Consider the following 22,045-nt stretch of genomic DNA (forward strand, 5'->3'; position numbering starts at 1 on the left):
GAAAATAGTCACTTATTCTTTAGAAATGAAAAGTCTGAATCCAATATCCTCAGAATGTTGTTCACAGTTCATTGCATTTTGACTCTTTTCAATCTTTTTCAAAACCTACTGCCTTGCCCTACCCAACACCCACAGAAGTGCCATCCTCCAGGTACCACAGTGCTCTCTGGTCTCAGGGATTTTGTTGCAGCTTTTCCTGCTGTAAGGAGCAAGGGTCCTTCTGCTTCTGCCTCTGTCTCTCCACCCTCAAAGCTCATAAAATTATTAGTTCTTCAAATCGTCACTCAAACTGGACTTTCTCCAAGTAACCTTCCCTGATACACTTCTTAGCCCTTAGAAGTCATCCTGACACTCCCTTCTCCCTATGCCTGTGATGAACACAGACTTGGAATTGTTCCAGGAACGTCCTGATAACAAACATTCCCATCATCCTTATAACAGCCTCATTCTTCTCAAACTGCCTGTCACAATTGGGAAAGTATGGTTGTTATACCCACAGGTCTTTGCGTCTGCCATTAGAACAAAGACTCTTAACCTTTCGTGTGCCATGGGCCCCTTTGGCACATCAGTAAAGCCTATGGTTTTTAATAATGTTTCTAAATGCATAAAATATATAAAATTGAAAAGGAAAACAATCTTATTAATATACAGCTATCAAAATATGGAAATGACAATTAGTATTATATAATAAATGTGTTTCTCTATAATGCATTAACAAGATCTAGCAGTGGGCCTACAAATTATTGACATTTCTAAGCAGTGATGAGTGTTGAGATATCTAAAACAACCATAATGGGACACAGAATATCTGTGATTTCTATCAGCAACAAGGTTACAGGCACTGCTAATACCACTGTGGTCTATATTTGTTTCCTATCCTCTGAAATTTAAAAAAAAAAAAGTTAAATTTTGACTAGAGGTTAGTGAAAAGATAAGATGTGGCTTTTTCCCACTCTCCTTCTGCCAGATTAGGAACTTCTATATTAAAGCATCTCTTCCCCTCACCATGCCCTGAGGTCCCAGGAGAGGTCCCAAGAAATTAAGCCTGTTCCTGCTGGTATTCATGGGTCATCCAGCTCAGTGTCCACACAAGGAGAACTGCAGTTTGTTTTGGGAATTAAAAGGAAAAGAACTGAGGACATCCTTATCTCCTAGGTGAAAGAAAGTGAAAGTGAAGTCTCTCAGTCGTGTCCGACTCTTTTGCGACCCCATGAACTGTAGCCTCCTCCGTCCATGGGATTCTCCTGATGAGGAAACTTAATTCAAGCTCCTGTCTGGATTTCTGTTCCCAGACTGGGTGTCTAGGAGAGGGTTTTCGCAGTGGCTCCCACTTTATAGACAGGAGGGGGAGGGGTTAGCCAACTTTGGGGGACTCAGATACGTCAGAGGAAATGTCAGGAGAAAGGCTGGCAGCAAGTCGGGCTGGTTGGACAGACACGATGGAAAAAAGTAGGAAAGGGAAATGACGTCACTCACCCTGTCGGCTTTGAGGACCCGGAACTGACAATGCAGCTTCGCAGGGAGTTCCAGCAACTCCGCCCACCCCCACCCAGCAGGGAGGCAGCCGAGGCCGCAGGCGCAGGCGGGGCCAAGCTTCTCTGCCGCAGGCCCGAGAATGAGAAAGGCGTCCACCTGCCCACCCAGGGAGCTGAGTCTTCCTTCAGCAGAACCCTAACTGCTACGTGTTTCCCTGACAAGTGATACATCGGGCAGGAAGCCCAGATGCCAGCAAGTGTGATGTCATCACACACAGGGAAAACCCTGAACTGTCAACTCAGGACTTGCCGTGGGAGAAAAGGAGTCGCTGGGTTTCCTTTTATGGTTTTTTAGAAAATTGTTTCCTGCCCAAAAATGGCTTGGTTAAGAAGCCGGGTTTATTTCAAAAGAAAGCATTCTTTGTGTCCCTCCTCTGCCCCGGGCACCGATCTTGCGCTAAACCGCAGTTCTGAGACTCCTGAAAGTTAGCTTGGTGTGCTCAAGAAATGTACCCCCGTTTCTCTGCCAAGTCACACCATCCCCATCCATTCCAGCTGAGCCCTGACAGTGCGCTCTGCATGGCGGGGCCCTTGAAAATCTCCTGGTTAGTGCAGAGCTGTTACCGTGTCTCTCACTCTAAGACTCTTCATGGCTCCCTCTTGCCTCAGGGCAAAAACAAAGAATTATAGAATCAAAAGGCCCAGCTGAAAGAGACTTAAGAAATCATTACTGCACAACTCACAGATGAGGAAACACGTTCAGAGAAGGGAAGTGATTTCCCCAAGACCACACAGTGGGATGAGGCTGAGGCTAGAGCTACAACTTTGGCTTCTAGACTTCCAGTTCAAATTGAAATCCTTGGCAGGATATTTGTGCTCCGTAATGATGCGGCCTGGTAGCTGCAGTCCATGGGATCGCTAGGAGTCGGACAGGACTCCGAGACTTCACTTTCACTTTTCACTTTCATGCACTGGAGAAAGAAATGGCAACCCACTCCAATACTCTTGCCTGGAGAGGCCCAGGGACAGAGGGGCCTGGTGGGCTGCCGCCTATGGGATCGCACAGAGTTGGACATGACTGAAGCGACTTAGCAGCAGCAGCAGCAATGATGCGGCCGTATTTCCAACTTAGGTCTGCCACTGCTGGTTCACCTGCCTGTCCTCAAACACCTTGTCAGCTCTGCCGTCCCAGTCATCTCTGTGCTGGATGCCCTATTCCTCCTCCTCGTCCATTTAAAGGGTCAGCTCAAACCTTCCACTGTGTGAGCCTCTCTCCTCTGTTTTCCTCAGCTCCTACCCTCTACTCACTGAGTTCAGTTCAGTTCAGTCTCTCAGTCGTGTCCGACTCTGGGCCAGGCCTCCCTGTCTGTCACCAACTCCCAGAGTTTACTGAAACTCATGTCCATTGAATTGCTGATGCCATCCAACCATCTCATCCTCTGTTGTCCCCTTCTCCTCCTGCCTGAAATCTTTCCCAGCAGAAAGTGTTGATTTTCTCTGTGTTCTGTAAGCAGGTGCCATGTCCCCCCAGAGGGGCTATAAAGCAGCCAAGGGCGTGAGACCTCCTGAGGCATCACCAATATTCATAGCATTCAGCAGTGTCTTGCAGATTGAAGTCATTTAGTTAGTACATGTTTATGGAAACAATAATTTAAAATCTATTCTATTATATACAAACAGTAATCAAAATCTACTCTTGTTTTTTTATGATTTGCATAACTATGCATATATTTTAAAACTTCCTGGCAAATCAATGAGCCAGACAGGCAAGATAGGTTTTATTCTCCATTTTATTGATGAATCAATAAAATTTCAGGTGAATTAATTTACATTTCAGGTGAATGCCTGAAATGTAAGGACTGGTCATGGGTCATCCAAGGTCACCCTGACAGTTGTTGGTGAGAAAGTAAGTGTTAGAAGTCTCCTGGTTCTCAATCCCATTTAGGCCAATCAACACCCTCTACATTCTTTCCATAGAAAACTTATTTCTTCTGCCAGAATTGTGATAGGAAAGCTTCTCTCATTTTCAAGGGATGCTACCTACTGTTCACAATGGGTTAAAAGTGTTATTTATTGGAAAGAATACTTGATTGATTCCAATGCTTAAATCTTTTACCAGCTAAGTGACCTTGGGCAAGTTACTTAATCACTCTGAACCATAGTTTCTCCATTTGTGGAATGAAGGAATTGGACTAGATGCACTTGAAATCGCTTTTAGCTCTAATACTCTAGGAGTGATATTGTGGCAGGGGTCCCCCTGGGCTCCCCCCAAATTAAATGATGAAATGCTTGCATTACAGGCAGGATTATATCAGCAGGCAGGGGTCAGCTTGCAAAGGGAAGAGACAATAAAACCCTACTTCACTTTTGTCCAACTTTGTAGTAATTTTTGTTACAACTTGAGTAGGTCATGTTACAGAAGGTGTGGGAATAATTTGCAATTATTTCCAGCAATTATTTGCAATACTGAATCAACATATTCTTAGAATGGTATGATTAAAAATAAATGCTACAAGAAAAGCTGAGTTTCATTATATTGGGAAGTTTGAAAACCTTCTGATTTCAGGACTTGAGAGTGAGTTGCAACAGTTCCTTGCTTGCTTCACAAACTCAGTAATGACACCCATCCTGTTTATTGCCTATGAAATGGGTCCTTAAGCAGCTGGCATTGCCTATGATAGAATGGAATTATCCTAGTGATTCAGGAATCCTGGGAGGGATGATGGGGAGTGCTGCTGCTGCTGCTGCTGCTAAGTTGCTTCAGTCGTGTCTGACTCTGTGCGACCCCAGAGGCGGCAGCCCATCAAGCTCCACTGTCCCTGAGATTATCCAGGCAAGAACACTGGAGTGGGCTGCCATTTCCTTCTCCAATGCATGAAAGTGAAAAGTGAAAGTGAAGTCGCTCAGTTGTGTCAGACTCTTAGTGACCCCACGGACTGCTGCCTACCAGGCTCCTCTGTCCATGGGATTTTCCAGGCAAGAGTACTAGAGTGAGAAAAATTGTTTTTATGGATTGTTCTCAGACAGATAAGATGGGTGGTCTGTTCTTCCAACTGGACATCGTGTCAGGTCTCTTCCTTGTACACGGGGCCAGAAGTAGGACTGGGGATCCTGCCCCCTGACACGTTCCCACCACTTTTCTGGAGCCCCTTGTCCCTAAGAACACACAATTTAATGCAAAGAGTAATAAATTCCAACTAGGTCAATGTCTCCATCCTGTCACCAGCTGTCTCCTTCATCTCCATGTTGACTCCCTGGGCCTTAGTATCCTCACATCAGTAATAACAGTAGAAAAAGATGCTTTTTGAGTAAGTCCTGCCATTTACTGGCTGGGGGAACTTGGGAAAACCACTTAACTTCTAAGCTTAAGTTTCTTCCTCAGAAAGTTGAGTTATAAGACCTACCTCAAAGAGATAATAATTTATTCAACCCACATTTATTAAATGCTTACTATGAACTGGGACCTATTCTAGGCATTTGTAATACAGCAGTCGACAAGGCAGACAAAATTCTTACCCTCAAAAAGCTTATATTTCTTTTAATGGAATTTTATGAGAATTACATGAGACTCAGTTTACATGTATTAGTTTATACATACTACATATTATATACTATGATTATAATGTCTACAGTACTTAATATGTCAGTCCAGGTACTAGGCTTAGGATACTTTATATATATTATCATTATAATAATAATTATTTGATCGAATCATTTGACAAGGCCCATATCAGACCAGTCTTTTTTTATTTTTAATTTTTTTTTATTGCCATATAGTTGGTTCACAATGTTGTGTTGGTTTCTGGTATACAGCAAAGCGATTCAGTATATTCCCTCTTCCCCCCTTGACAAGCAAGTCTGTTCTCTCTGTGAGTCTGTTTTAGTTTCATAGATAAGTTCATTTGTAATATCAGACCATCTTGACCTACACAGATGGAAATTGCCTATGATTCAGCCTAGCCCAATTTTTACTATCCTTGACTCCCCCGTGCCCTAAACTATACATTTAATCAGCCTCCAAATTTAAAAAAAAAAGTATTCAAATTCCCTCAAGTCCATCCACATCTCTCTGTGCTGCTGCTACTGGTTGAAGCCACACTAAAATCTCTCTGGGAGCACTTCAATGGCTGCATTCCTTGCCTCCAGTTCCTCCCTGAAGGCGATTTTCCAGTGTCTCTCTAATTGAATTGCTCCTTGCTGAAAGCCCTCGTAACACCTTGCTTTTGGATAAAGTCCCAACTCCTTCACATAACTAATTTTGCTTCGACCCTCCAACTAGCTCATTTTTCATTCTTGTGTCCTCATCCTCCTCTCTCAGTCTAATTTTAGGCTCTTTGGTAATTACTGATTAATTTGTAAGTCTCCATTTTCAGGTTCAGCTAAGCCTGAGATCCTGTGGTTTTAGGCTACAGAATAAAGAAGGAAAAACTTGAAATCAATGTGTTAATTCAATAGTCACCAAGTTCCTTGGGCTATACAATAGGCACCTTTGCTGAGCGCTTTCCAGGAACCACTGGGTATTGGGACCATGAAGTTGAACAAGGTGCTCTCAAGCTAGTGGGAGATACAAATATATAACCAAAAAAGTGAATTCACTGTGCTAACTACAAAAGAGCTATACAAAACAAAGGTAAGCTCCGCAGGTGGGAAGAAGGGATACATTTTGCCTTGGTAAGTGGTGGTGTAGACTGAGAAAAAGGTTAGGGTGAGGCAGAGGAAGTTTTTTTTTAATAGCAGGTAAATTGAATTGGTGTTTGTGCAGAGTGCAGAATGGGATCTATTCATTAGATTTTTAAAAGAATAACATATTCTGATATAGGAAAAGGACAGACTTCATTATTAAAGTCAGTTGAGATTGCACGTGAATAACTAAGTTGACTTAATCATTACAGGTAACTTAGAACAAAACAGTTGGGTTCTTCATGGTTAATGAAAAGGAATTGACTGATGGGAGGACAGCTTATATTTACTGAATGTCTTGTTAGACCATGTTTCTCAATTTTACTTCAATCACAGTTATGGATGAGAAATTGTTTACTTAGCAACAAGGATGGAAAAACAGGCATAAACTCAAGAGATATTTAGATATTCACACATGTTTTCAACATTTATCAAGCCTTATAATGAAAAGTTATAGTCTCCATTTTCAAAGAACTTTAGGAAGACATTAAAAGGAGTGTTCTGATCAAAGATAGATGAGCCAAGCATCATAGTGACATTGAATGTCAGAATTGGAAAAGGTCTTATACATTATCTATTCTATTGCTCCCATTTTACAAACTGAAATCCAGAAAGACAAAACAACATGCCAGTCTTCCTGTTAACTATGGAATCTCTGGACTCAAATACAGTATTTCAGAGTCTTAGATATTGAATAGGAAAAAAAGTTACAAAGGAATACATTATACTTTCTACCATTTTGAGAGTTTTCAAAGCATTGTTGGAGGGTTAATCTCAGGTGCCTTAATTTAATTTTGCCTAGAGGTGTGGTCCTGCCTGATGGATTAGTCCTTGTCACAGAGGGCAACATTAGATTCTCACATGCCAAAGAAAAATCTGCTATTGGAAATCAGAGAAGAGAGAGATGGCTTTGGGCCAAAGTAGTTTAGGAATAAAGCATTGGGGGCCACTCTTCAGTGATGAATGGAGGGAAAATAGGGTAGCCATTTTTGAAGAGAAGTGGTGGGAAAAGCAAGGGCAACAGAAAATAGGGGAGTGAGTCTACGGTGTTTGGGTTAGGGAGCAACCTGGTTAGGGCGCCTGGGTGTAGAGGAGGGGAAAGCACCTCTTGGAATTCTCTTTCAGTTCTGTAATTCAGGTATCTTTTCTGTCCTGATTACCATTTTACCTTCCTTTTGGGAGGCAACCAGAAAGAGGTTTCCTTTAACTAATAACTATAACAAGTAATCCCCAAGAAGTGCTTCTTCTTGGAGGAAGGTGTTGAGGTAATCCAGCCTGCAATTAAACTGCCTCAGGCTGGGAGGAAGTACAGTGTCACCAGAGAAATTCCAAGGGAGTTTTAGCCCTCACCTGCTGGAGCTGACTTCCTTCATGTGACTTACAGATACAGAATCGGAAGCCTCTTAGTTTGAGACAGACTCCTAGGAGATTGCAGACAGCAGCCCTTCCTGAACTCCGGTAAGAGAGCGCCCTCTCTCTACACAATTCACATGGTTCCGGAGGTAAGTCCAGTTCTCCCAATCATCTACCCAGGTGTGTCCAGGGCCATGTCTAAAGGAGTCCTTTTCATTAGGACAAAATATCCTGGAGGATAAAGAGTTGTCACGTTTATCTTCGTACTCCAGTATCTAGTATGACATTCAAGATAGTGGGTACTTAATACATGCTGATCAAATTGTTGAATTGAATATATATTTACCACACACCTACTATGTTCAAGGCAACTAACATCATTCTCTATTTGAATGATTTGGTTCAAATCTTTTTGAAAAGAATTGATCACTCACTAGGTGCTATGTCCACAAATCATGCATCATTTGTTTAAATGTCTAAACAAATTTCTGAGGTAAATTGAATTATCACTATTTGGGGGGCTAAGAAAAGAAAACTCAAAGAGGTGAGTTAACTAGTCCAAGGTCACATAGATGGAGAGGGAGTAACTCCCAGATTTGCCTGTGACATTTCCAGTGAAAGCCCGATGTCCTGGACGCCCCTCAGTCTTGGGAAAACTGGGATAACCTACATTGATGGAGATTTGTAGAGCACACATTTGGACTGTTTCTAACCCAGAGTTCTCGTTGATACTTTGGGGTTTAGTTTATCCCCTTTTCCTGTATGTGGCAGTATCCCAAGTGAATGTGACGTAAATTATACCAAGCCTATTGCTTGGCAAATAGGAGAATATCAGTAAGCAGTAATGATTATTAGTGCTGTGCCAAGCCACACTGGAGCCTAATGTAAAGGGGAAAGATGTACATCCCTAAACATATACTTTTATTATTTTGTGTATGTTATTTTTTCAAGATATTAAGGTAGTGGAAAATTATTGAAAATTTGAAAAGTAATTGTATTACAACTCACATTATTTTTAAGCTTAAATATGTTATTTATGTCCCAAACACAATTTATTATAATTTTACTTTTCTGATTTTAAGGGAAGAAACTCATCACTGATATTTTCATCATATATTTCTGGGAAAAATTAATCACCATTGATACACAGAAACATATTTACAGATATAGATACATAGATAGATATAGATGGATGATAAACATATATAAATGGCTCGATAGATCATATATAGATAGATATGAGTGCTTCCCTGTTTAGCTCAGCTGGTAAAGAATTCATCTGCAATGCAGGAGACCCCAGTTCAGTTCCTGGGTCGGGAAGATCCCCTGGAGATGGGGTAGGCTATACCTCCTCCAGTATTCTTGAGCTTCACTGGTGGCTCCGTCAGTAAAGAATCTGCCTGTGACGCAGGAGGCCTTGGTTTGATCCCTGGGTTGGAAAGATGCCCTGGAGGAGGGCATGGCAACCCACTCCAGTATTCTTGCCTGGAGAATCCCCATGGACAGAGGAGCCTAGTGAGCTACAGTCCATCGGGTTGCAAAGAGTCAGACGTGCCTGAGACGAAGCACGGCACAGACAGGTATTAGTACTCATTTCCCCTGTTGTCCTGGATTCCAACATGGCTCGGCATGGCACTGTCAGATTCTGTCTTTATTTAAATTGTCGATCTTTGTTCACCATGGATTTTTTTTCATTAATTTTGCTACTGCATTAAAACATTCTGTATCTTGATCAAAGAGACTTTTGCCCCCTCAAGTTTTGTGCCTGAGATGAGTGCTTCACTCTCCTCTTCCTAATCTCAGCCCATTATTATTTTATCTTAACACTCAGCAAGTAAATGCCCAGAGCAAGCTTCACCCCAAGAAGAAATGAGTTCCTTGCCGCCTTTTCCCTCTTTCTCTTGGGAACGCTTTCTTGATCTTGAACCTGAGTTACAAGGTTAGGAAAGCTTATACTCTTGGATTAGCCCCAGGTGTGCCTGACTACAGTCTTCCTACAGAGGGCACAGTGGAGTCCAGCCACCCTGGGAGGGTGGAGATGTGTTAGGTGGAATTAGGCTGATTGCCCATCAGAACTTGTCTTTCCCTGGTGGGATTATTATGAAATCATTGACTTTCTACCTGGCTTCTAGGCTGAAATAAATCTACCATCCCGAAACAATCAACTTGATCTCAGATAAATGTCCAGTAGAGCTAAATTTCTCTGCCCTGAGGACGGCCATAACACTCCAGACAATTTCCCTCAAATGCTTTTGGTGGCTCAGCAACAGCTTCTATGTGGTTGTTTTCCCCCAGTTCCTCTGTAGATCTAAGGGGAGGAGAAGGGTGAGTTACACTGGCATTCTGGAAATGAAGACTATATACGTCAATTCGCCAAAACAAGTTTTGACATTATCCCTGAGATGTCATCCTATGTCTACTCACTGAAAGTGCCTGCTGCCCCAGGCTTTACCTGCTGGGCGATGACGATGGGGCTGGGAGGGGAACAAAATAAAGGAACCAGGACCTGTAGCACCAACCCATAAGCAGGCTCTGAACAGGCACCTGAAGGCGTCTCTTCTGGGAGGCTCACAGTCTTAGTAAGTTGAATGAATGGGCCAGACCATCTGAAGTCAGATGAAGCTATTAAGTTTCTCAAGGGGCATGGGGGATAGGAGAGAGAAGTCCTTAGTGGTGGCATTGGCTTATTAAGGGATGGGATGGGGAAATCGGTAAGTCACGCTCTTCCCTTTGAATTCTTAGCTCCTGTGGTCTCCAGATTCTGGCACAAGATGAGAGGTTCTGGTCTTCCCCTCTGCCTTCTTTCTGTGTTTTATCTCTTCTGGACACCTTCTGCTGGGCTGAAAACACTGCATTTGGGAAGCTGTGTGATCACCACTAATCTTCAGGGAATTCGAAGTGGATTTTCAGAGATTCGGGACAGTGTGGTATGTGAGGGAGGCACCCTACCCTTCATCTTGCGACTGCCTCCCCACTTTTCTACTTGTTTTTATCTGTCCTCCAGCAGGGTGGTTACGAAAAGAAGCAGGTTGGGGGCTCCTTACCAGGAGGATATGTTCCCAGGAAATATCTACAGTTCATAATGTAAAAGTGTTTTTGGAGAGGGACTCTGCCCACTGGGCCATGGCATGGAGTGGATGGGAGATCTTGATGTCTAGGATCCTGGCGGGAGTCACTGACTTGTACTTTCTTACCTTGCCCTTTTCTGTTTAGCAAGCAAAAGATGAAATCATTGACATCAGAATCTTGAGGAAGACTCAGTTTTTGCAAGGCACAAAGGTATGTGTTTGGTCCATATGAATTCTGGGAGGAAGTATGAGTTGGGGACATCTTCATTGACCTTGTCCCTGGACACCCTGCCCTTACCAACACACCAGTCTTCTTTGTAGCCTGCAGATCAGTGCTGCCTCCTCCATCATATACTGAGACTTTACCTGGACAGGGTATTCAAAAACTATCAACCCCCTGACCACCATATCTTTCGGAAGGTCAGCCGTCTTGCCAACTCTCTTCTCACCATCAAGAAGGACCTCCGGCTCTGTGTGAGTATGGGTCTTGGGTAAAAGGATCCACCTCAGCACATAACTTAGCAATCAGGCTCATCTTAGACCCATTTAATGGATGGAAAAACTGAGTTCGAGAGTTCTAAAATAATCTGTGTTGAGCTATGTGACTAGGTAATAAGAACTCAGTTATATTGACTTTTGGATACATGTTCTATGCAAAATGTCTAAAGAACTATAAAGTGCTGGCTCTTTGATGTCACTGATAATCATCACTATATGTGAATGAAATTATGGTTCTTCTGTGAGTTATCCTATGATGTTTCAGGGCATCCTGAGTCCAGGCAGCTAATTAGCAGACCACCAGATTCAATCTCAAGATAGGACCTCAGAATCCAATTTGCTCTTCCCATGATGCTCTCTGGGAGGGAACTAGATTAGAACAGGGGTGCAGGCTGGAAGGGATATGGCGCTCACAAACTCCTTCAACGCTGCCTGTTTCTGAATAGAAACAATGAGCTCTATATTTGAGCCTAAAATGCTGGCTTCCTTTTCTAGCTGATGTACACTTTAGTGATCCCAAATAAAGAGATATGAAAAGATTTCTACAGGTGGAAAGAGCAGAACTCCTACCTACTTCATGTGAATGGCAGAAAATTGCAATCTTTAATAACATCTCTCATTCTTTGGTATTCTTTTCAGCATGCCCATATGTCATGCCCTTGTGGGGAAGAAGCAAAGGAGAAATACAGCCAGATTCTGAGTCATTTCGAAGAGGTATATGCAATTTTGGCCTTGGTTGGGATGAGTGTGTTTTTAGAACTGAGATCATAGATGGGTGGGATGGATATTCATACTCAAAGAAATCCTATAGCCCTCAGGTTAGTGGCCCTCTGAGCGCATGTAGACTATCCATCTGCAGGCTTTAGAAGGGTGCTGTTTCTGGAAGACACTCTGGGAATCCAGAAGGAATAGCTGTGATTCCATCAAGTCACCCGAGACACCTGGACCTTCCAGTTGCACAGATAAGAGGCATTAGTTTTCCACATTCACACACATACGTGTGCACGCTAAGTCGCTTCAGTCGTGTCTGACTCATTGCAACCCTGTGGACTGCAGCTCACCAGGCTCCTCTGTCCATGGGATTCTCCAGGCAAGAATACCTGAGTGGGTTGCCAAGCCCTCCTCCAGGGGGTCTTCCTGACCCAGGGATGGAACCCTCATCTCCTGTGTCTCCTGCATTGCAGGCAGAATCTTTACTGCCGGGCCACCGGGGAAGCCTTCACACACATATACATACCTTCAAAACCAGGCATTCGCCATTTCACACATGCCTTTGCCATGCTCTTTCTCACCTCAAAGCCTTCGCACCTCTGTCAGGAAGACTGGAGTTTGCTTGCTGCACGCTCTGCTCATCCTTTAAGACGCAGCCTAGGCATCACTTCCGGGAAGGCACTGGCTACTTCTCTGAGACTTAAGTACCTCTCTGTTGTCCTGAGGGGACCCCGGCAGTTATTCACCACACGGCATTTTAATTGCCTGCTTCTGCTTGTCTCCTTTACATGACTGTAAATTCCCTGTGGGTAGTGATGGTGTCATTTATCCCTGAATCCCTAGCCAGTCCAGTGCTTAGCACAGTAAATATTTGTTCAGTGGGAGGATGCACAGTAGGCAATCCCTAAACACACAAACACACACACACACACACAAACACACACACACACACAGAAACACATATCTTTCTTTTAAAAGCAGCTTTACTCTCTGTGTTTCAAGAAGCTTGGGTTGTAGTCCCAATTCTGCTACTCTTCTGGGCCTTAGTTTTCCTATGTAAGACTAGTGTGACTGCTGCTGCTGCTGCTAAGTCGCTTCAGTCGTGTCCGACTTTTAGCGACCCCCATAGACAGGCTCTGCGGTCCATGGCATTTTCCAGGCAAGGGTACTGGAATGGGTTGCCATTGCCTTCTCTGCGAGTGTGACTAGACTCCCTGATTTTCCCTCTTGTGAGATCTTGAGGTTCCATAATGTCTTTCAAACTCTTCATTTTGAAAATATGCTCCATTTATAATCCCTGACAGACCTACCAGTGAAAGGAGAGGATTAAACTTGGAGCCCACGTTGTCTCTTTATGAGTTGCTCACCTCTTTACTTTGTGTCTTCCAGCTTCCGCCTCAGGCAGCAGTGGTGAAGGCTTTGGGGGAGCTAGACATTCTCTTGCGATGGATGGAAGAGGTGGACTAGGATGAAAGTGATGCTGCTGAGAGTATTCTGGGCTCAGCCCTCAGGACTCATGGAAGTATGACCCCGAACCGCTGTCTGTTTGTTGTGTAATTTAGTGCTGGTCACCATGTCCATTATTTATTTATTATTTGTTTCCTTATTGTGGCTATTAGTGTTTCTACTCTTAATTAAAGAAACACAATGCCAGAGAATGTTCAAACTACTGCACAATTGCATTCATCTCACAGGTTAGCAAAGTAATGCTCAAAATTCTCCAAGCCAGTCTTCAACAGTACATGAACCAAGAACTTCCAGATGTTCAAGCTGGATTTAGGAAAGGCAGAGGAACCATATATCAAATTGTCAACATCCTCTGGATCATCGAAAAAGCAAGAGAGTTTCAGAGAAACATCTACTACTGCTTTATTGACTACGCTAAAGCCTTTGACCCTGTGGATCACAACAAACTGTGGAAAATTCTTAAAGAGATGGGAATACCAGACCACCTGACCTGCCTCCTGAGAAATCTGTATGCAGGCCAAGAAGCAACAGTTAGAACTGGACATGGAACAACAGACTGGTTCCAAATAGGAAAGAAGTATGTCAAGGTTGTATATTGTCATCCTGTTTATTTAACTTATTTGCAGAGTTTATCATGTGAAATGTCAGGCTGGCTGAACCACAAGCTGGAATCAAGATTGTTGGGAGAAATACCAATAACCTCAGATATGCAGATGACACCACTCTTATGGCAGAAAGTGAAGAAGAACTAAAGGGCCTCTTGATGAAAGTGAAAGGAGTGAAAACATTGGCTTAAAATTCAACATTCAGAAAACTAAGATCACGGCATCCAGTGCCATCACTTCATGGCAAATAGATGGGAAACAATGGAAACAGCAAGAGACTTTAGTTCTGGGGCTCCAAAACCACTGCAATGGCACCCTGCTCCAGTACCCTTGCCTGGAAAATCCCAAGGACGGAGAAGCCTGGTGGGCTGCTGTCCATGGGGTCGCTAAGAGTGGGACACGACTGAGCGACTTCCCTCTCACTTTTCACTTTCATGCATTGGAGAAGGAAATGGCAACCCACTCCAGTGTTCTTGCCTGGAGAATCCCAGGGATGGCAGAGCCTGGTGGGCTGCCATCTATGGGGTTGCACAGAGTCAGACATGACTGAAGCGACTTAGCAAAATCACTGCAGATGGTGACTGCAGCCTTGAAATTAAAAGACACTTACTCCTTGGAAGAAAAGCTATGACCAACCTAGACAGCATATTAAAAAGCAGAGACATTACTTTGCCAACAAAGGTCTACATAGTCAAAGCTATGGCTTTTCCAGTAGTCATGTATGGATGTGAGAGTTGGACTATTAAGAAAGCTGAGCACTGAAGAATTGATGCTTTTGAACCGTGGTGTTGGAGAAGACTTTTGAGAGTCCTTTGGACTGCAAGGAGATGCAATCAGTCTATTCCAAAGGGATAGATAAGGAATATATAGTAATAAATCAGTTCTGAATACTCACTGGAAGGACTGATCCTGAAGCTGAAACTCCAGTACTTTGGCCACCTGATGGGAAGAACTGACTCATTGGAAAAGACCCTGATGCTGGGAAAGATTGAAGGCAGGAAGGAGAAGGGGATGGCAGAGAATGAGATGGCTGGATGGCATCACTGGCTTGATGGACATGAGTTTGAGCAAGCTCAGGGAGTCGATGATGGACAGGGAAGCCTGGCGTGCTGCAGTCCATGGGCTCGCAGAGAGTCGGACGGGACTGTTTAGTCAGAGTGACTAAACAGAACTGAACTCTTAATCTGGATCATGGTTTTATAAGATTTTAGTAAGATCTTTTCTACTGTTGGTTGTATTTATTAATGTATTTATTTATTTTTTCTATTTAACTTATTTATTTTTATATTTAAAAATGAGACTTTTAAAAAACAATTCAGAGATTATATTTATAAGCTGACTAGAGCAGGTTTTTCATAGAGTGAACAAACTCTCTAAATTCTAGAGGAGTGGCTAGAATTTTATTAAATTAAGGACATGTTTACTGACCACCAGTGTTCTGTGACATATTTAAAACTGAACTAATGGCTACTAAGTGTGGGTTGTGGAAGAAGGAATTTTGATGTAAAGTTACAGGCTTGTGTTAAAATTACTGACCACTCCATTCAACTCCTAGACCCCAGACTTGTGTCTTCCAGCTATGGAAACCTATGTGGCCAGGATATTTTTTACAAATAAAGTTTTCTTTGTATAATATCTGCTTGGAGCTTGAGAATGCTTCAGGAGTGGAAACAATGGTTTCCACTGGAATTGAGCTTGAGTGGGATGGGTTTCTAAAGGGATGAGCTTGAGTCTCATATGACCTAGGGACCTCTTACTCCTTTGGGGCAGGAAGTTGCCTGTGGGAACCTAGGGCTTCTCTCCACTGCCAAATGCACCCCCAATTCTGTCTCCTAATTCACCCACAGCTCTGATTCCTCCACACGAAGGGGCTGTGTGGGGATGAGGGGCATCAGCCCTCCCTGCTTCTTCCTCCCTAGCACTGAGCAGTCTTCTCTGTGCCCCTGCTTTCTCCTTCATTTCAGGCTCTCATACTTTTGTGTCAGAGGTCTTAATTGCAACACAAATTACAATAGGCAGGAGGTTCTATTATAAGGGTTAAGAACACATAGGTGCAAAGTGTCCTGCCTAGGGAGCTGCGTGTGCCCTCTTTGAAGGCCCTTCCATTTTGGATTCTGGCCAGCCCCACAGTCTAGGTTGTTCTTGGATCAAGTCTTTGTGTTTGGAACCAACTACTAAGTTTGTGTTCTCGGTCCAGGCCCCTTTCATGCTGAGCTTCCCTGGGCTCGAAGGAGCCAAAACTCTGGCCTGGGCTGCTTGCCTCCTCCCTCTCCAGCTCATTCTGAGCTGCATCTCAGCTTAGCAGTTTACCTTGCCCAGCTTCAGAAATAGCAGACTAATGCTTCTGTAGTGAGCTTTCTTTGCTGTCTCTGCTCCCAGCCCTTATCCCAGGCCCTGATGAAACTTAAAGAACTTTATTTTTTCTCATTATTAAGTGACAACTACCCAGTGGAGAAAATTAGGAAAATACAAAGACGTATAGAAAAGAAAATTAAAATCACTCATAATCTTATCACCCACAGATAATAAGTCTGAAATATTTAGGTATGTTTTTTCTACATCTTTTTTTATCGGATTCAAATCATGATTCACCTTTCAGTATCTGAGTGGTTTGGGCTGTAAAACTTAACCTTCTCGGAATTTAATTTCTTCTTCTGGAAAGCAAGTTGATAACATCAATGTTTCAGGGTGATGGAAGAAATGGTTCTTTACATTCCTTTAAAACAGGGCATTTTCTGCTTTTATTTTCCTCATTATGATCACCCTTCTCCTATCAGAATTTCTTGTTGCCCCTTCCCTGGTTTCCCTGACCAGTCTGACAAACAACTCAGCTTCGGCTCTCAAGGAATAGTTGAGAAGGAGACTTCACTGAGCTCAGTGTAAAATGAGAACCAATATCTCCAAGAGAGGGCTTCCCTCGTAGCTCAGATGGCAGAGTCTGCCTGCAGTGTTGGAGACCCAGGTTCAATTCCTGGGTCAGGAAGATCCCTTGGAGAAGGAAATTGCAAACCACTCCAGTATTCCTGCCTGGAGAATCCCATGGATGGAGGAGCCTGGTGGGCTCCAAACAGTTGGACATAACTGAGTGACTAACACTACGACCTCCAAGAGATACTTGATGGCAAAGAGGAGGCTAGTTTTACCTGCCAAGTTTGAGTCTTTCGGATGGGCATGTCTCAGGTTGACCTACAGAGCTGAGGATGAAGCTCCTCCATTTGTTTCCTGAGAAGCATTTCTGATTCTTCTGGAAGTCTCGGCCATGGGAAGCCTTGGTCTTTTGGAATTCCATGTTACCATGTGACCACTCCTTACCTGTCTATTCCTCTCCCCTGCAGGACCCATTTCCTCCTCTAAGTTATTTTTCTGGTCTCCGCTTGACCTATCACAGTGCCAACAATGGGGAATACAGCAGTGGAGAGTCAAATCAGTTTGGGGACATGAAGGTGGGCTTTTAAGGGACAGACTCTAAAGAATAGTTTGCAATTGTCGCTTTCAATTCATTAAATTAAAATTAAACAATTAAAATCATTGCTGTCATGTATTAAGTACTTATGTGCCAGTCACTGTACTGGAAACTTCACATACATTATCTTATTTAATCCTTAAAACACTGTCTTATTTAATCCTTAAACCTGTGAGATAGGTTATTATTACCAGTTTGCAAGTGAAAATGTGTTCAAAGGTGATAAGTAATTTGTGTAAGGGCAGAACAAAGAGTTGAACACAGACACCCTGATACCACAGCCCTATATGGCTTCCCACTCTATATACCACTTCTTTCCCAACAGTGGCATCTTGTGTTCAGAAGCTCAGTCGTGAAGAATAATAAGTTTGGGCTTCATAGAGATATGAGTGAAAATACTGACTCAGAAATTCACTGTCTTGGACAAGTGACATAGCTACCCTTAGTATTAGCCTTAGTTTCTTTATCTGAAAAGTAGGATTATACCACTTATCAGGCTGGGTTGATGTGAAGAATAAACAAGATTGTCATATCTAACTTGTACAAGCACATCTTAAGTATCAGGTACTGTTCTAAGTGTGTTACAGGTGTCCATCCATTTAATTCGCACAAGAGCATGATGAGATAGGTGCTGCTGTTATTCCCATTTTATGGATGAGGAAACTAAAGGTAAAATCTCTCGTTCAAGTTCACAGCAAATATTTCTGAAGGCAAACTATGAAGAGAGTCAGCAGCCTAGAGAACCATGCATTTAACCACTTCGCTTTGCTAGCTGATTGGAATGCCCAGTACATAGAGAGCTCTTGATCAGTAGAGGTTCTGGCTGTAGCTGTGGTTCTGCCTGGAGAGGAAAGTGACGAGCCTTCCTTCCAAGCTATTAACTTCCTGGTGCCACTTACCTCTATAATATCTTTTAGGAACTTCATTTTTCTAGGCATCTGAACATTGTCTCCTCAATAAGCAGAATAAGTTCCTTTGGAAATCATAGGATTGACCTGTCAGCTCTGATTACTTTAAGCTCTTAGACCTTGGATTAAGAGTCTTAGAACCACTCTACTTCTCTGGGCCTCAGTTTCTTCTGAGAGAGTGCATATAAAGATGGACAATGGCTAGACTAGGTATAAAAGTAGACCTCTGATCCACAGTCTGCAACACCCAGCCCAGGAAACCAACCCATTATCTGCAGTAAGCAGCCTACAGAGCTGGTCTGCTATCTGTAAGTTAGATTGATGTGAACTCAGACCACAATCTCTAGCAACCAGCCCATGAAGGCAAACTATAACTCTTGTAGCCATTGGATTCAAACAGGACTTGATTAAAAACTGGCAACTTCCTCAATTTTTGTCCCTGTTTCTAACCTAGCATGAACCAGAAAAAGCCAAATAATGTGTCCTTAACCAATCACATAGGATGTTCTGCTTCTAGTTAGCCTACTGATGGCCCCTCATGTCAACAACCTTTAGTCAAGGCACACCTGACAAGTTTCTTGTTTTCTCCTGTAACGATTTCCCACTTCTGCAGGCTTCTGTTGTTCAGTTGCTCAGTTGTGTCCAACTCTTAGAGTCTCTGCTGAAACATGTCATGGTGGCTGACTCTCTTTCTAGAATAAGCTCTGAATAAATAGCTTTGCTTGTTCTCTTTTGGTTGGTCTTCATTTATTCCACACTGCAAAATTAAATGAAAGAGTTGGGACAGATGATTCTGAATTCTAGAAACTGGATGTGCTAAATCTGGCTCAGAAGATCAGATCTAGCTGCTGCTGCCTTCATGATTGGAAGGGGTTTGTATGGCTCCTGTGTCACCAGCTTTGGATTCAGAATTTGAGGTAAACCTATCGATTGGAAATATCCAGGTGATGTCAGTGAAACTGGACAAGGCTTCCCTCTGATGGAGGGGTTGGCTCAGAAGGCAGAGTGTCTTCTAAAGCTAGGAATGAGATCCAGCTGCAGGGTAACTCAAAGAATAAAAAAGTCTGCTGAACGTTTCATTTCTACCATGCCCTGGGATTGCCCCAACTTCTTATTTTCAAGGACTCAGGTCTTCTCCAACATGGTCCAGTGTAACTTTGTCTGACTGTTTCTCTTCCATACAGATGGAGAATGAATGGACCATTCCCCTGCAGGACTGTTAAGTTCCTGCAGGACAGGACTATGTTAAAAAAGCCTACCTTATCTCAGCACAGTACAAAATTACATTATTGATGAGGACTAAATTAAAAAGCAGGCGAATGGAATGTGTCTTTAAAAGTTAAAAAAAAAAAAAAAGAGAGAAACTGCTTTTTCTATGTTTGTGGCCCTCAGTCAATTTTTTCATGAATTAACAGCTTTGGCTTTTGCTAGAAAATAGATAAGCCACACTGCAGATTGGGCCTTGCCAACAGGAGGCAGCAGAACAACAACTGGTAAAAGAATGAACTAATAGAGCCACTCCTATTCACTGGAAGATTGAGAGAGCAGGCGACACTCTGGTTCAGCCCAGCTGTCAGGAGCACTATGAGTCAGTTGCTTAACAGGAAGACGGCAGGACTCAGAGGCCTGGAGGCAGAAAGCTGTGGATTACAACCAGAGTGCTAATACCTTTCAGAGTACATTCTTTGAACATTAGAGGTGGGAGAGGACTTACAGATCACTTTATAGGGTAGCCGGGGTTCAGAGAGGAAAGTGACTTGCCTAAGGTTACACAGAGAGTTATGGCAGAGTTGACATTAAAGCTCAGGTCCCTGTACTTCCAGGACCACTACATCTCAATTCAGTTAAAGAAGAAATAAAAATAACCCAGATTGGAAATGAAGTCAGCCTTTATGCATAGATGACAGGCCCATCTAGGGAGAAATATCCAATGGACTTACAACAAGCTAGTAGAATAAGAAAGTTTTGTTTGATAGCAGGAAACAAGGTAAGATCAGTTGTATTTCCATATACCAGCAACAATCAATTGGAACTTGAATTAAAAAAAATACTATTTACAATAGCATCAAAAAGTAGGAAATCCTTGAGGATAACTCAAGAACAAAAGATGTAGAAGGGGACCAAACTTCCCCTGCTTGCAGAGAGCTGTGGTACAGACAGGGGCTGAGAGGAGAGTGGCTGCCAACAGAGGGCGCAGGGCGGACGCACGGCCCACGCAGCTGTGGTGAAGATCCGCTTCCAACCCGTGGTGGCCCTCATCAAGGCCGGCAAGACTGACAAGGCTTCGGCCTTGGTCTCCGCCCCGGTGTCCGCCCCGGGCGCTGAGATCCTCCTGACCCTGGCTGAGAAGCCCTTGGGAGGAGGGGCCCCTCACCATCCCTACAAGACGTGGGGGCTCTGTCCATGGGCATGGACCTGCCGCTCATGGGCCTGGTGTTCGCTTCCGTCCACATCTACAGATCCTTCTTTCTCATTCAGCTGGCCCGAGGCAATTTCTTCTCTTGTGGGGGTCTTCTAGGAGGCCTCCCTGTCCTCACAGGTCCGCACTCGCATGGAGCTGGAGGAGGACGGAAGATCTAACTGGAGGAGAGGAACCGCGGGGGCATCAACGTGCTTGTGCCCTGGTTTGGGGACATCCTCCACGATTCCAGCAAGGGCTCACTGTCTATCATGACTTTCTCCCTAGACAGGAGCCACTTCATTGTTCAACACCAGCAACCTGCTGCCCCCTCGCAACTTCTGGGAGTTCCTGGTGAGGAAGTGCAGAGGGGCACCTACCTCCCACAGACACACATCACCCCGGAGGAGATGGTGGTCACGGAGCACGTCAGCGACAAGAGGCCTCCGCCTCCTTCGCCTCCCACCTGTTTGCAGCGGGAAAGACACCTACCGGCAGTGGTGCTGGGTCACCCGGAAGCGGAAGTACAAACGGGGGCCAACAACAGCAACGGCCACCCGCCATTTTGAGAGCTCCTGGGTGCGGAGACGCCAGGGTGAGGGTGGTGTGAAACCCGCCCCGGCCTCCAGGCTGGCCTCCAGGCTCGCCCCCAGGCTCGCCCCGACCCTCTCTCATTTTCTCTGGAGGCCGCTCCCTGGCTCGCCTTCCCCTCACTTAGCTCGTGCTTTGGACACCTTTCCCTAGATGGGACGTGTGTCCCTGTTTCTCTCCAGCCCTGCTTACCTCCCAGTGCCGCAGCTGTGATGTCTCAAGGCCACCATCTCTGCCGACCTCTCAGGCCTGGGGGGGTGGGTGGGGCGCCCCAAGATGGTTCTGTGACCCTCATGAGGTCAGGTGACCGGGGTCCTGACTGGCAGCCAAAGGAGAAGGATTGGCCGGAAGGACCAGGCCTGGCCGGGTGTTGGGGTAGGGAGGGGCTGTGGGTTCAGGGATGTCTGCACAGCTGGGAGAGTCCTGAAAGGCTCCTTGCCGAACACTTCCTCGTCAGTGCTGACTCCCAGGCCTGAGCTGAGGATGGAGGGAGGGAATGTGACCAGAAATGGCGCCCCCCACCCTCTCATCCAGAGCCCAGGGACGGTGGTTGTCCTGGGGATCTCTCCAGGACTCATGACAGTGCCTTCAGCCACCAGAGGGAGCCTGAGTTTGGGGGGTGGGATGAGTCTGTCAAGCACAATCAATTTCCCAGTGGAACCAAAGAAGGAAGGAGTCGGGGCAGGAAGGGCAGGAGCTCAAGGAAGATCCCCGAAGCCACAGTCACAGAGGAACAGCTTGGGGTGGAGCAGTTCTCTTTTCATCCTGTCTACTGGCAGCTGGGCTAGATGAGCAGTGAGAAGGGAGCGGGGTGTAGGTCCTGCTGAG

General features: G+C 44.3%; 1 protein-coding gene and 1 pseudogene across 1 annotated transcript; both read left to right on the plus strand.

Moving 5' to 3' along the window:
• The first annotated feature begins 10,279 nt into the window (after positions 1 to 10,279).
• On the plus strand, positions 10,280 to 13,252 carry IL20 (interleukin 20). The gene is made up of 5 exons (XM_069544367.1): positions 10,280 to 10,435; positions 10,722 to 10,787; positions 10,898 to 11,050; positions 11,714 to 11,788; positions 13,175 to 13,252. Exons 1-5 carry the CDS (start codon positions 10,280 to 10,282, stop codon positions 13,250 to 13,252), a joined length of 528 nt encoding a protein of 175 aa, XP_069400468.1.
• A 4,042-nt stretch (positions 13,253 to 17,294) lies between these two features.
• Positions 17,295 to 21,195, plus strand: LOC138416279 (integral membrane protein 2C pseudogene; annotated as a pseudogene).
• Positions 21,196 to 22,045: the final 850 nt, after the last annotated feature.

Source organism: Ovis canadensis, chromosome 12 (genome assembly GCF_042477335.2).
Source record: "Ovis canadensis isolate MfBH-ARS-UI-01 breed Bighorn chromosome 12, ARS-UI_OviCan_v2, whole genome shotgun sequence".
Taxonomy (NCBI): Eukaryota; Metazoa; Chordata; class Mammalia; order Artiodactyla; family Bovidae; genus Ovis; species Ovis canadensis.